The sequence below is a fragment of the Rhinatrema bivittatum genome, chromosome 8, assembly GCF_901001135.1.
Source record: "Rhinatrema bivittatum chromosome 8, aRhiBiv1.1, whole genome shotgun sequence".
Classification (NCBI taxonomy): Eukaryota; Metazoa; Chordata; class Amphibia; order Gymnophiona; family Rhinatrematidae; genus Rhinatrema; species Rhinatrema bivittatum.
Genome location: NC_042622.1, coordinates 33,494,065 through 33,508,437, shown reverse-complemented (window position 1 = coordinate 33,508,437; position 14,373 = coordinate 33,494,065). Strand labels below are relative to the sequence as shown.

Below are 14,373 nucleotides of genomic sequence, written 5' to 3'. Positions count from 1 at the left end.
CCTGCAGTAAAATTATGTGCATGTACTGAAATATATGTGTATGTGATATTTTACAATCTGTGTGGCTCCGTCTAGACACTTTATAAAATAAAGGCATAACTTTGTGTTCATGTAGTAACATAGTACTAATGGTAGAAAAAGAGCAAATGGTCCATCCAGTCTGCCCGGCAAGTTTCTTATGATAGTAACTGCCGCTCCATACAGATTATCCCCATGTTACTATTAAGGGTGGTAACTGCTGCTCTGTGCAGGTTACCCTCATGCTTCTGTTAAGGGTAGTAACTGCTGCTCTGTACAGATTATCCCCATGTTACTATTAAGGGTGGTAACTGCCGCTCTGTACAGGTTATCCCCATGTTACTATTAAGGGTAGTAACTGCCGCTCCGTACAGGTTACCCTCATGCTTCTGTTAAGGGTAGTAACTGCCGCTCCGTACAGGTTATCCCCATGTTACTATTAAGGGTAGTAACTGCCGCTCCGTACAGGTTATCCCCATGTTACTATTAAGGGTAGTAACTGCCGCTCCGTACAGGTTATCCCCATGTTACTATTAAGGGTAGTAACTGCCGCTCCGTACAGGTTATCCCCATGTTACTATTAAGGGTAGTAACTGCCGCTCCGTACAGGTTATCCCCATGTTACTATTAAGGGTAGTAACTGCCGCTCCGTACAGGTTATCCCCATGTTACTATTAAGGGTAGTAACTGCCGCTCCATACAGGTTATCCCCATGTTACTATTAAGGGTAGTAACTGCCGCTCCATACAGGTTACCCTCATGCTTCTGTTAAGGGTAGTAACTGCCGCTCCATACAGGTTATCCCCATGTTACTATTAAGGGTAGTAACTGCCGCTCCGTACAGGTTATCCCCATGTTACTATTAAGGGTAGTAACTGCCGCTCCATACAGGTTACCCTCATGCTTCTGTTAAGGGTAGTAACTGCCGCTCCATACAGGTTATCCCCATGTTACTATTAAGGGTAGTAACTGCCGTTCCGTACAGGTTATCCCCATGTTACTATTAAGGGTAGTAACTGCCGCTCCATACAGGTTATTTCCATGCACCCTCTTCTTCATTTTGAACCTCTAACCTTTAGGGTCCACAGTGTTTATCCCATGCCCTTTTAAATTCATTTACTGTTTTTATCTTCACCACTTCTTCCAGAACAGCATTCCACACATCCACCAATCTCTGTGAAGAAATATTTCTGATGTTGGCTCTGGAGTTTCATGTCATGACCCCTAGTTCTACAGTTTCCTTTCTGATGGAAAAGGTTAAAGTTTGTGCATCATTAAATCCTTTCAGGTATCAGAAGGCCTGTATCATATCTCCCCTGCACCTCCTTTCCTCCCGCTTATACATATTTAGATCCTTCAGCCTCTCTTCAGAAGTCTTACGATACAGGTCCCACATACCATTTTCTTTGCCCTTCACTGGACCCCGTCTGCCCTGCCTTATCCCTTTTGAGATACGGTCTCCAAAACTGAACACAATACTCCAGGTGAGGCCTCACCAAGTGCATTATCACTTCCTTATTCTTTCTGGTTATTCCTTTCTCTATGCAGCCCGGCATCCTTCTGGCTTTAGCTATCGCCTTGTCGCATTGCTTAGCTGCCATTTAAGTACATAAAACCCAGGTTTATTCATGTACATGGCTTTTGAAAATCAGACCCTAAATATTGCAAGATGTAATCTGACAGCAGAAGACCCACCTAGTGTGCTAAATTTACTTCTGGTGTGACGCCATTGACCTTATTTTATCTTTGGCTTTCCTTTCACTTCTAGGGGATCCTCTGTGTTTAATCACATTTTATTTCAATTTAGTTTCTGCTCCTGGTTTTGCCTCTGCTTCTTCCATTGGGAGGCTAATCTATGCATCCAGAACCATTACTGGTGGCCATAAATGGAGTGCTAAATATGAAGGTGAATACATGGTCCATCCTGAAAGCTATGAAGTGACCACAAAAATCAAGGTTGTGCAGTGCCACACCAGCAGTAAGGCACACCATTGGCCAGAACCACTCTGTTATCTATAGAATAAGAAAGGCCATGCTAAAATGGCCACGCTATTCCAGTACAGCGATGAACGTCTATAACACATGGCAGGAAGAGCTTTGGTATAATAATCAAGCCAGGGAAAAAACCCCAAAACCTTTCTGTAACAATGAAACCTGCCAAGATTTTCCATTAAAAATACATCTGTAGACAAATACTTTCAATTCTTAAAGGGAAAAGCTAAACCACCCAGGTCGTGCCACCTCTGTAAACATGGCAGAACCTTTGTGACTCAGCACAGAACAGTACTGTCTGCACAACTCTCCTGAGGCCAGCCTGATATAACTTCCTCTGCACTCGATAAGCAGATTTGCAAATCAGATGAAAACTGCCCAAGGGTAACAGAGCTTGCTAGCTCTTCCTTACCGGTTGGCGGGTCTCTCTGTGTCCAGCAGCTTTAGAATGGATTTGCCGTCCATGTCAGGTGGGATGTCCAAGCCTGCAATGTCTAGGATGGTTGGAGCAAGATCAATGTTCAGTACGAGGTGAGGATTCCTATAAGAGAAGAAAAACACAGGACACCTCAGAGACTATCTGCCAACTCATTTTTCTTCTTTGCCCCCATTCCCCCCCCAACACAGGTAGGTTTAGCACACAGAGGTAGATCACAAAAAAAAACTGAAAGTATCTGTGCCCCATGCTGCAAGGGCCTGTCGGAAATCTAATATTTTACAGGGAACTGCTCATAGGTTGCCACCAAATCCTGGAAAAATTCAGTGACCAGTGCTGCTGGACTGCGATTGTGGATGTTTTTAAAGGTGATGGACAAATTATACTGAAATGCTACAGGAATTATTCACATAGTCCAAAGCCTATTCCTTTCTTAAACTCTACCCAAGGAGGATAATCCATTTGTGAAACCTAAATCAGGAATAAGTTCAGCATTGCACATTTAGACCGATAGAGCTGAAATGTTTAAACTGAATGGAGGCAGAGCTATGTAGGTTGAAGCAAAGCGCATTAGAGGAAAGGGAAGGAAAGCAGACATGACCAACGCCTGGCTCCTTAATGAAGTATGCGCGCGTGACCCACGCCTGGATCCTCCTTGGAAGCATGCGTGTGTGACCCACGCCTGGCTCCTCCTTGGAAGCATGCGCGCGTGACCCACGCCTGGCTCCTCCTTGGAAGCATGCGCGCGTGACCCACGCCTGGCTCCTCCTTGGAAGCATGCGTGCGTGACCCACGCCTGGCTCCTCCTTGGAAGCATGCGTGCGTGACCCACGCCTGGATCCTCCTTGGAAGTATGCTTGCGTGACCCACGCCTGGATCCTCCTTGGACGTATGCATGCATGACCCACGCCTGGATCCTCCTTGGAAGTATGCTTGCGTGACCCATGCCTGGATCCTCCTTGGAAGTATGCGTGCGTGACCCACGCCTGGATCCTCCTTGGACGTATGTGTGCGTGACCCATGCCTGGATCCTCCTTGGAAGCATGCGTGACCCACGCCTGGATCCTCCTTGGACGTATGCATGCGTGACCCACACCTGGATCCTCCTTGGAAGTATGCGTGCGTGACCCACGCCTGGATCCTCCTTGGACGTATGCGTGCATGACCCATGCCTGGCTGCTCCTTGGAAGCATGCGTGACCCACGCCTGGATCCTCCTTGGACGTATGCATGCGTGACCCATGCCTGGATCCTCCTTGGAAGTATGTGTGCGTGACCCACGCCTGGATCCTCCTTGGAAGCATGCGTGACCTACGCCTGGATCCTCCTTGGACGTATGCATGCGTGACCCACGCCTGGATCCTCCTTGGAAGTATGCGTGCGTGACCCACGCCTGGATCCTCCTTGGAAGTATGTGTGCGTGACCCACGCCTGGATCCTCCTTGGACGTATGCGTGCGTGACCCACGCCTGGATCCTCTTTGGAAGTATGCATGTGTGACCCACGCCTGGATCCTCTTTGGAAGCATGTGTGCATGTCAGGTCATCCACTTACATGGCTGAAAATCACAAAACCCCTTTAACTGAGGAGGTGTGGTTGACCTGTAAGTCAGAAAAGCTCTGAGCAAGTTTGACCCTACAATCTTATTCCCCCATTTATGAATTTATAAGTACTTCTATTATATATAAAATTTTACTGAATTATTTCTATCTACTTCTTTTCCATAAAGCTACAATAAAATAAATATGAAAAAGTAAAAAAAAGAATCGAAATCAGTATGAAAAGAATTGTGGAGAAATGTAAATACAGACTATAATTGTCTGGAAAAATCACATCATTCCCCCCAAAGGTGGAAAGGTTGAAGAGATTGGGTACCTGCAGCGTGCATCTCTCTGTTTTATCAGTTAAGCCACGATCAATAAGAGAGGAGATGTGATTGAACTTACAAGGACCCTGCCTCCACTGTTGGACCCCGCACATAGAAGGGAACTCGAATATCAAACTCGTAAGGCATGGATTTGCCTTTCACCAATCCAAATTGTCCTATATGGTATCCATGGTCTGCTGTGTATATGATGTAGGTATTGTCCAGTTCACCAGTTTCTACTAATGTGTTATAAATCTGAAAAAGAAAAACCCAATATAAAATGTGCAAAGTTGTAGTAGTTTGACATTTATAAAACATCAGGAGGTCAATATTTAGAAGCACTTAGCTGGGTAGCTCAGAAGTTAACTTGCTAAATGAATATTTGGGTACTTATCCAGCTAAATTCTAGCTGGATAACTTATCAACCGACTGTAATTTGGCCGGATAAGTCAGGGACATTCCGGGGACATACATGGGAGGAGCTGAGTTAGCCCAATACATTATCCAAGTAACTTTGATCTTCAGAGCTAGATAACTTATCCGGCTAAGTCTGGTTGGCCCGTAGACCTGCCCTAAATGTAGGATGGCTGAATATTTTCAGCAGTGCACCTGCACCGCTGAATATGCAGGCTAAATTGGGTGGATAATTTTAACCAGCTAAATAGCCAAGCAGCACAGCGGCTGAATATGAAACCCCCATATGTAAATTAAGATGGTTTAAAGATCAGGAGAATTAAGTTAGGAAGAGCATGCAGAAATTATAACAACCATGAATCGATAAGGGTGATCATGTTTTGGGTTTATTTTAACAAGTAAAATGGGCACCAACCTGCTGGGAACAGACCGACCACTGAATGACTTTCAGATGGTAATGACACCTGGCCCCCACCAACTTGAGCTAGATGTGTCTTGGTGACCTAGAGAAGAAAGCTTCAGGAATTCCCTGAGGAGCCCCTGAGGCCCCCAGCCAATTTCTGCAGTTATAAAGAACTGGTCCCAGCACAAGAAATTTCCCAGAGGCACAACAGCAAGAAAAGCAAAATGCATCAGCTGCTGATAAATTGGACCCACGTAGCTTATGAGCTTGGCAAAGTTACATTTTCTGCCTGTAGTTTTCTTATTCATTGTGCCTTTTATCAGGCAGCAAAATAAAGTGTAATGACAGTAAAATGACCTCCCTGATGCCGTGGGAAGCTGCTTGGTCCCTGATGATGTTCTAGCTTTAGCTGTTATGTCCTTTTGTAGTAATAATTTAGGCACCATCTTATGTAAACTCCTAAGGAAAGCAATGATTTGGTCCAGATCCTTACACAGAAGTTGATGTAATCAGTGACCTTGATTTAATGCATGTAATGTAACACCCACAACCTTGATCTAAAACATCTCCTTGTCATATACCTTGCTGTACCCTATCTCACGGTAATGTACCTCGCAGCAACACAAGCCACTGCAATGCAACACCCCTGCAATGGGAGCTAATTCACCACACTCTAATCCATTTTGAAGTGGCTGACCTGCCATGAAAGCTGAATAGACATATTACATTAAATTAAGTCCATCCCTAGATTTAACCTAAGTCGCAATATGGCGATAATGGGCGATAAACAGCATTTAACGTGTATTAAATTCTGTTTAATCGCCTGATATTTTGCCGTATCATGGCAATTCTGTGAATTCTTTAAAAAATAATCCACTCCTATGGAAATTACCCGCTTTGATGCATATGCATGCATAAAATTAACTAATGCATACAAAGCAGCTAATTACTTAGGGGCGGATTTTAAAAGGCGCGCGAATAGCCTACTTTTGTTTGCGCTCCAGGCGCAAACAAAAGTACGCTGGATTTTAGTAGATACGCGCGGAGCCGCGTGTATCTGCTAAAAACCTGGATCGGCGCGCGCAAGGCTATGGATTTTGTATAGCTGGCGCGCGCCGAGCCGCGCAGCCTACCCCCGTTCCCTCCAAGGCCGCTCCGAAATCGGAGCGGCCTCGGAGGGAACTTTCCTTTGCCCTCCCCTCACCTTCCCCTCCCTTCCCCTACCTAACCCACCTGCCCGGCCCTGTCTAAACCCCCCCCTTAACTTTGTCAGGGGATTTACGCCTCCCTCTGGGAGGCGTAAATCCCCGCGCGCCAGCGGGCCTCCTGCGCGCCGGGCCGCGACCTGGGGGCGGGTATGGAGGGCGCGGCCACGCCCCCGGACTGCCCCGGGCCGTAGCCACGCCCCCGTACCCGCCCCCAAAACGCTGCCGATACGCCCCCGAAACGCCGCGACGACCGGGCCCGCCCACCGACACGCCCCCGACACGCCCCCCTCGGAGAACCCCGGGACTTACGCGAGTCCCGGGGCTCTGCGCGCGCCGGGAGGCCTATGTAAAATAGGCTTCCCGGCGCGCAGGGCCCTGCTCGCGTAAATCCGCCCGGTTTTGGGCGGATTTACGCGAGCAGGGCTCTGAAAATCCGCCCCTTAGAGTATTTGGTACTCCCCAAACATATAATTTCAAAATTTCCTAAACATTGATATAATATTTCAAAACAGCAGACACATCAAATAACACTCAATAATTAAAACTAATAAGGATTTTAAAAATCTCCTCCTCTCCATATCCGTCATCCTAAGATTGTTTCGCGTACACACACACTCTCTCTCTCTCACACACAGATACATGCTTGGTGAGAGACACACACACTTTCTCTATCACACAAACACACACACACACGCTTCCTCTATCTCTCTCACATGCACATATGCACACATGCAGACAAAAACTGAACTGGAAACCACAAGTCAGATTCTGTATGCAGTGCAACAATGGAAAAGCAGAAATTCACTATTCCTCAAACAATACAATCAACAAATATAAATCAGAATAGTAAAACCATACTAAAAAATATCCATTTCAAAACGGCTGGCAAATAGAAAAATATTCAATAATTAGAAGCTCCTGTACAAATTTTTAAAAATTTCCTAAACATCGATAAAATATTTCAAAACAGCAGACATAAAATAACACCCAGTAATTAACTAATAAGGATTTTTAAAATCTCCCATGCTACATACCTGTCACCCTCTAGAGGGGATCTTGCTAGAATCCCAGGGGGGTTTGTCACCTTCAGGGAGGGCTTTTAAAACAATGGTGGATCTGTGCGAAGCAGGCCACCATCATGCATGTTTGCAGCCTCTGCTGTATTCTTTTTTTCTCGCAGAGTTTTTCCACGATAAAAAAAAAGAATATGCTGATATCCTCACAATATTTTATCGGGGAGGAGCAAAATATCGTGGGACCATCCCTCCCACGATATTTACTCCTCCTATGATAAAATATTACGGCTTGATAAATTTCCCCTTTAGATTGCAAGCCCTCTGTGCCATGAAAGGCAGATTATAAGTACACTGGTTACAGTTCCCCCCTTCGATGTAAACCGATCTGATATGGTCCCAACCATGAAGGTCGGTATAGAAAAGCGTTAAATAAATAAATAAATGGAAAAAAAAAAGAAAGAAAATGAATAAAACAATTCCTTGTGGTTTCCAAAGGGTTCAGCCTTGCATAGGCTCAGCGGTGTGCACAAGCCCCGGGACGCGCGTAAGTCCAGGGGCTTGAAAATATGGGGTTCTGGGGGCGGGACCGAGGCCTCCGGAACAGCCACTGGGCCGAGGGATGGAGAGCCGGCAGGCGTAACTTCTTCAATAAAGGTCGGGGGGGGGGGTTTGATTAGGGCTGGGGGGCGGGTTAGATAGGGGAAGGGAGGGGAAGGTGCGGGGGGGGCGGAAGGAATGTTCCCTCTGAGGCTGCTCGGCGCATGCAGGTTGCACAATTGTGCACCCCCCCTGCGCGTGCCGACCCTGGATTTTGTAACATGCGTGCGGCAGCGCACGCATGTTATAAAATCGGGCGTAGATTTGTTCGCGCCGGGTTGCACGAACAAATCTACACCCGCGCACATGTTATAAAATCTGGCCCACTGTCTTTAGGTCACTACCTTGTCTCTATACTTAGGTCAATAATCTCACAAATAAAGTTGCAAGACTGCTGGTTGTAACATGTGAGTAGCAGAAAATGGAAACCACCTAGAAATTATGATAAGTGGCAAACAAATCTTTAATTTTTAAGTAAATAATAAACAAAACCAACAACATTTCACTGTCAACCTCAAACATGGCCAATTTGCTTTGGAAAAATCCTGGCCTACATACCGTCTCCATCGATTCATCTACTGACATGAGTGTCTGAAGACGTTTTCTTTGTAACATGTTAGTAAATTCCATATGAATAGGCTTCATGGGGCCTGTGTATCTCATTATCCAGTGCTTGTCTGGGTTTGGAGCATAATTATAACTTGGTGTGCTGTAGTGTAATAAAAAAAAAAATACATAGATAAAAATTTACCACACTGAAATTAAAATAAAGAATTTAGTACAGCTCATGGACTCAAACGCTGAACAATCAAATTCAGTTTTAATGTTACTGCCAGGGAGTTCTCTTTTTCTATGATTCTCCGGGGAGAAGATGGAAGAGCTAGTGGTCTGTCTCCAATATTGCCATTTGAGAAAAAAAAGAAAAGGACATTATTCATCTCGCGCACAAAATCTAGGATTGTGAAAGTAGCCCAGTAAATAATGAGTCTTGCTGAAAAGAAAGATTAAATGCACAGGTTTTATCAGCATGGAATTGTAGCATTGCCAGGGCTCTCTGCTTTATTTGAACCAAGGCATTCCTAATTGTGTCTCCACTGAGTCAATGGCAGACCTCGAGTCTCATTTTTAACACCCTTCTTACTGTATATACTGCCAAAGCACATCAGTTCCGCCAATTTACAAAGGAAAGTTACGCGCATGAGTTCACTTTGAAAACGATCTTGCCCGCATAAAACTAAACCCTGCAGCGTATTACGTGTGCGGATTAATCTATGTGCATACTTTATAAAATCCCAAGTGTACCTGGGATGACTCTCTTTGGCGTGCATATAAGTATGCACACAAAAAAAATGTTTTTATTTATTTATTTTAATGTATTTATTAATCGCCTGCCTGATAAAAAATCTTTTTAGGTGATGTACAACATATTATAAAACAATATCTCAACCATTTTTACAAAATTACATAATTACTTAACTGCATAATGCATTTCCATCTCAGACAGACATGTTTCCCATTAACCATGTTTTTTTTTTTTAACATTTTTCAAAATTTTGGTTCTCTTTCTTCCCTTAAATTTAATGGGAGATCATTCCCTAATTTTGGAACAGATAAAGAAAAAGATCTATTCCATAAGCACACGTGTCACGAGGCCTTGACTGCAGGAATTTGTAAGAGCTGTTTGCTTGATGAATGACAATTTCTGCCTGATTCCTGCCATTGCAAACGATTTTCCAGCTGTTTTGCCCCAATGCCTCATAAAATCTTAAAAGGCCATTGTTTTACAACTCGCAGTGACTGGAAGCCAATGGCGTTGCAGCAGCAATGGCCCTGCTGGAGTCCTCCGGAGGCTCCCCCTAACTAGACTCGCAGTCATGTTTTGTATCACCTGCAATTTCCACGTGGATTTTAAAGGAAGCCCCTGAAATATTGCATTGCAGTAGGCAATATACGAGAGCACAAGAACATAAGAAGTTGCCATACTGCATATTTCTCCAGCTGAATTCTACCTGCATGAAAAAAGTGAGTTAAAGTGCCCCATAAGGCAATTTCAAAGAAGAAAGAAGGGCATCTACCGTTGGCTTTGCAAACTGTTGCAAAGCTCACAGGCTACAAGGACCCGCAAACCTTTCCCTTTTGCGGACTGTTTGAAAATTGATCCAGTACACTCTGTTTTCAGGGGGGTTATTGTTGGCACAGAGGTCGGACAAGCTACCCCTCGCCTTAATGTTCTTCGACTCCTAGCAGTGGGAGCATTCAAAAATGTATTACAACACTAACATCTCAAGAATGAAATGTATTTATCTGCATTTATAAATTGCTTATTGAATACAACGGTATGATCCAGGTGGAATACATAAGCAGCATACAATACACAACAGCAGCAAGCAAGCAAGCCTGACATAATGATGCACCAACATACACATGTCCCTAAAACATCTACAGAACACAACTCCAAAGCCCCCAATCAGCCCTGCCACCCCATTCCCATTCTAGAAATACAAACACAAGTATATAGCGCCCCATAAAAACAAATTCAAACTAAAGGAAGATCTTAATGGTCTTGTTCTGCAGAAACCCACCAATGCTCTTCCCATAATACCTGCACTAAGACATTTTTGGAGATGTATTAAAGACTATCGCCCATTGCATTCATTTATCCATCTGATGATGCACAGGGACTTCAATCAGCTGTTACGTGATGGGCTAATCTTAGAGGTAGACATGTAGAGACTTAGATACATGAAAATGAGGGAGGGAAGGAACAATTCACATCCCCTCTTTCTTGTATGGTTTGCTTTTCTTTTTTCACGTATCTGTAACAAAAGAGTGACTAACATAGTATTCATCTAAGCAGTCCGTTACATTTTGATTGAATATGTTTTTCCCAACCACACAGTCCGTTAACATTACAGCAGTAACCAAAGCAGCGTCAGAATTCATGCACATTCCAGACAGATAACAGAGAGCAGCGTTAAGGCCGAGGAATGGAGATGATGTGGCCATGTCTTTCCTGCTCTTAATAATTGGTACCAGCAGATCACCTTCGGGTTTGTCGCTTTAAGGAAAAGAGGCGTCAACTGAAAAAAAAAACTGATGCACATATCAATGGCAAAGAAGCAGGCACGTGCTAATGAAGAAACACAGACATTCATAATAAAATGAATGCCACGAGATAATGATACACCATATAAATAATATCTTTAATATACTCGACTGTGCCTAGAATTGATGGCATAACTGTAGGGATAGTCTGCGACAGTTCATTTATAGTTCTTACCAGTGACAATTAATAGCTTAAAGGATTGTGCTATAATAATAATAATATTTCTTTTCATTTATATTCTGTCTTTATGTCATTCCGTAAGGAAGCAGAATTCAATAGGTCTGGACACTGGAATAACTTAGCAACCTGTAGCCTTGAAAAGAGAAGTTAACTACAAATCATGTTCTCTTCCTATTAATGACTATCACAATTACCATCTAGGCTGGGCTATCTGAGTCCTGTTATTAATACATTTTAATTTTTACTTTTTAGAGTTATACTCCCTTCAACAGATAAACGCAATGCATTAAGTTGGCCCAAGAAAAAAGGTCTGGTCTACAACTTGTTTGTTGAGTAACACCTCAACCAGACCACTTTGAGAGAGATAACACTCTGAGCAACCACAAAATCTGTTTGGGCTGTCCTCTTTTCCCCCTGAAAGCTTTCACATTAATTGTCTTTGTGCTGATTAGCATTTACCTAATGTCCTCCCTGGTCCATCGATTTCCATTAACATGTTTGAGGAACCTTATTGTACAGTAAATAAACCTCTTTCCTGCCAGCTTGTTTTTTTTAATTATCTGCACATGATCCTGACTGCTGGGCTCCTACTGAGTCCCCCTCTACTCAATCTGTTCCTTAGTGGTGAAAGTGGCTGAGCATTTCATAGTAAGTTCTGAACATGTTAGTTCATGCAATGGGTTCAACGGTTACACCTTGTCGTTCTTTCATAAGTGGCAGCAACTGCCCAGGGGGAGCATGGAAGATGATATTGTTATTTTCAGTGGGGCATTCCTCTGTCTTCTTGAGGTTCTGCTACTTGGGCTGTCAACAGCCATCAAGCTGTGGGGAAATGCCAGTGTCTCCAGAATGTATATCCAAACGTCTGCATCTTGTTTGCTGAAGACTTTCTCATTAGCACTCCCACAGCTGAAGCAGGGGAGTGCTAATAAGAAACGGGGGGGGGGGGGGGGGTGCGCATTTAACACAAATGCCTTTTTTGTAACACAAAAGTTGCTTTTTGGTTCGTTTCCAAATGGAACGAACCAAAAATCAACATACCTAAAAATATCTAAACTATTTTGGATTTTTCAGTTTCTTACTAAACATCACAAACAAAAAAAGGGTGCTTCCCTGGCTCCTGCTGCTACTGGCCCCTCCACTTCCACGATGACCCCCCCCCTCCCCCTGGCAAATAAGCTGATGTCTCCCAGGGCTCTCCAGCTGCTACCAAGCTGACAGGGTCGTTCTGTCCCCTGCCAATAAACCAGGTCTGGGGTATCCCCAGTCCCTACTTAGCCCTTCCATGAGGGTCATCGGTGAAGGTGTAATCCCTAGTCACTCCTGCCCTGCTGGCTTCCCTTTAAAAATGGCACTGATCTCCCCGAGACTGGCACCATTTTTAAAGCAGAGCCAACAGTCGGGAACAATTAGGGACTGCTCCTTATTCTTTCTTTGTTGAAGACTCCCATGTCTTACAGTTCTGGATGTGTTGGGAGTGCTCAGGATGGACCTGGCTTATTTGCAGGAGGAGCAGGAGCTGAAATACACATTAAACCAATTGAAACCCTAATAACTCCCCCTCCCTTAAATGAATAAATGAACTGAAATGAAAAGTTCCCTCCCACACATCCCTGATAAGAAAGCCTTTTTAGATTTATTCAACAGTTGAACAAATACAATTATTGGGATCTTCTTTTATGATGTGATTTGCATTTATTTCCCAAGGAAACATTTGTCTTTGAACTTTCTGGAAGATCCACCTACGTTCCTATTCCCACCATTATGAAGGATTAATTCTGCTGCCGCTCTGTTCCTTTACGATCCCAGAACCCCCCCAGACGTATTGCACCGTTGCACGTACAGAATCTTTACAATGCAAACTAAAATGGGGTTGCTGAGGAGGAGATTCCATAATAAAAGGTGCAGTTTTTTTTTTTTAAGTGTAAGAAATAGAAGAAAGAAAACAAGAGTATAAAATGAAAAGCGATCCAGGAATAAAACTGAAGCAACAGAGTAAAAAAAATCGACAAGCTTGCTTGCTTGAACAATACCTCGGGCATGGCTGCAGAACCCTTTTCCAGCTTTGCCTATAAGCTAATTATAACTCTGTCTCTAGTAGGATTTTATCCTTAATCTCAAGCTTCAAGGCCAGCTGAATACCACACTCCACAAAAGCGAACCAAAGATTGATGCCATACAACTAAAATCTCTGGGGCATTCACAAACCAGATGCTCATTCATGGTGCGTCTGCACCGAGTAACCTAATCATTATTCCCTATAATTTTTTTTTTTTTCAGTCTTGGGGAGGACAATTTTCAAAGTAATTTACGCAGGCAAAAGTGTCAACTGGCCGTCTGAAAGTTGCTCTCCTCAAATACAGGAGTAAGTATGAGCCACACTGAGAGGATGAGTACAGCACAGACCAAAAAGAAACAGATTAGCAGCAGGGGAGGACAAGGAAAATTGACAAATTTTGGCTGTGACGTACCACAGAGGGGTGAAAGTGGGGCTATTGTGCAAAGCAGCTAGAACTGATAGCAATTGGAAAATACGGTGTACAAGATACTAACACTATAGATCATGTGGGCAAGCGGAAACAATATGGAAATTAGGCAAAGCTCTCACTTCCAATTAAGATCTTTAAATCAAAGCACCAGGATGTGTTGGCTTATTTTTTCTTCCTAACAAGTGCTAATTACGTGTGGCATGTACTTTCTGAAAGATACATCTGAAAAATGAAATCTTTCCAAGAAGCTGAGACCCTTCCATCTCAATTCTTCAATAGGGTCACGGAATGCGAGCCGAAGCTTCCCTCCCTCGAGCTTTTGAGTGGCTGGCGAGGGGCTACGTTTTAGGGAACTGCTGTTTTTAAAATGCCAGGGAAATCAGGACATTTGTGGATCTGTTTTGTGTTACTTCCCATCCAAAATGATGCAAAACCTGCATTTCATTTTGTTTCGGTTTTGCATTTTATTGTGCTGAATGGTTTGAGCGCATGCTGAAACGAATAACTGAAACAATCATCCCCTCCCCCCGCAAAAAAAAAAAAAAAAAAGTAAATGGAAAGCAAAAAAAAAAACAAACAAAGCTTTTTCCCCATGCACACCCCTATAAACTTCATAACAGACCTAAAGAGAAAAGATAAAACTAAATA

General features: G+C 43.6%; 1 protein-coding gene across 6 annotated transcripts in view; it reads right to left on the bottom strand.

Annotated features, from left to right (window-relative positions):
• SULF2 (sulfatase 2) overlaps positions 1-14,373 on the bottom strand; it is a 371,939-nt gene that overhangs the window by 61,984 nt on the left and 295,582 nt on the right. For all 6 annotated transcript variants that reach the window (XM_029611055.1, XM_029611054.1, XM_029611059.1 and 3 more), the window contains 3 exons: positions 8,509-8,659; positions 4,392-4,567; positions 2,423-2,551 (listed from right to left, as the gene is read on the bottom strand). In XM_029611055.1, coding sequence (XP_029466915.1) covers positions 2,423-2,551; positions 4,392-4,567; positions 8,509-8,659 — 456 coding nt within the window. The remainder of the gene's footprint in view (positions 1-2,422; positions 2,552-4,391; positions 4,568-8,508; positions 8,660-14,373) is intronic.